General features: G+C 57.7%; 1 protein-coding gene across 1 annotated transcript in view; it reads left to right on the forward strand.

Moving 5' to 3' along the window:
- tmem147 (transmembrane protein 147) overlaps positions 1–932 on the forward strand; it is a 5,073-nt gene that overhangs the window by 526 nt on the left and 3,615 nt on the right. The window contains exon 2 of the mRNA XM_043685420.1: positions 820–930. Coding sequence (XP_043541355.1) covers positions 820–930 — 111 coding nt within the window. The remainder of the gene's footprint in view (positions 1–819; positions 931–932) is intronic.

Genomic DNA, 932 nt, shown 5'->3' on the forward strand with positions numbered 1-932 from the left:
CAGAAACAGGCCCTTCGGCCCATCCCGTCCATGCTGACCCAGATATCACACAGTCACAGAGCTGTGCAGCTCAGAAACAGGCCCTTCGGCCCATCCCGTCCATGCCGACCCAGATATCACACAGTCACTGAGCTGTGCAGCTCAGAAACAGGCCCTTCGGCCCAACCCGTCCATGCTGACCCAGATATCACACAGTCACAGAGCTGTACAGCACAGAAACAGGCCCTTCGGCCCAACCCGTCCAAGCTGACCCAGATATCACACAGTCACAGAGCTGTACAGCACAGAAACAGGCCCTTCGGCCAACCCATCCATGCTGACCCAGATATCCCAACCCAATCTAGTCCCACCTGCCAGCACCCGGCCCATGTCCCTCCAACCCCTTCCTATCCATGTCCCCATCCAGATGCCTTTTAAATGCTGTCATTGTACCAGCCCCCACCACTTCCTCTGGCAGCTCATTCCATACACGTACCACCCTCTGGGTGAAAATAGTTGCCCCTTAGGTCTCTTTTATATCTTTCCCCTCTCACCCTAAACCTCGGCCCCTCGAGCGGAGGGATGCAGGGGGTTGGAGGGAGAGTGGAGGTGGTGTTAGGGGGAGGGGTGTGGAGGGGAGTGTGAGGCGCGGAGCGGGGCGTATATCCGTACGGATCTCTGTCCCATGCTGGCAGGCTCTGACTGTTTGCCCCTCCCTTTCCCAGCTGTATCCCGCTGTGGGTCGGAGCCCGAGGCATTGAATTCGATTGGAAATACATCCAGATGAGCTTTGCTGTCCCATGCTGGCAGGCTCTGACTGTTTGCCCCTCCCTTTCCCAGCTGTATCCCGCTGTGGGTCGGAGCCCGAGGCATTGAATTCGATTGGAAATACATCCAGATGAGCTTCGATTCCAACCTCAGCCTGGTAAGCGTTCCCCCCTCCCCCTCCCCGC

The sequence above is a fragment of the Chiloscyllium plagiosum genome, unplaced genomic scaffold (genome assembly GCF_004010195.1).
Source record: "Chiloscyllium plagiosum isolate BGI_BamShark_2017 unplaced genomic scaffold, ASM401019v2 scaf_9551, whole genome shotgun sequence".
NCBI lineage: Eukaryota > Metazoa > Chordata > Chondrichthyes > Orectolobiformes > Hemiscylliidae > Chiloscyllium > Chiloscyllium plagiosum.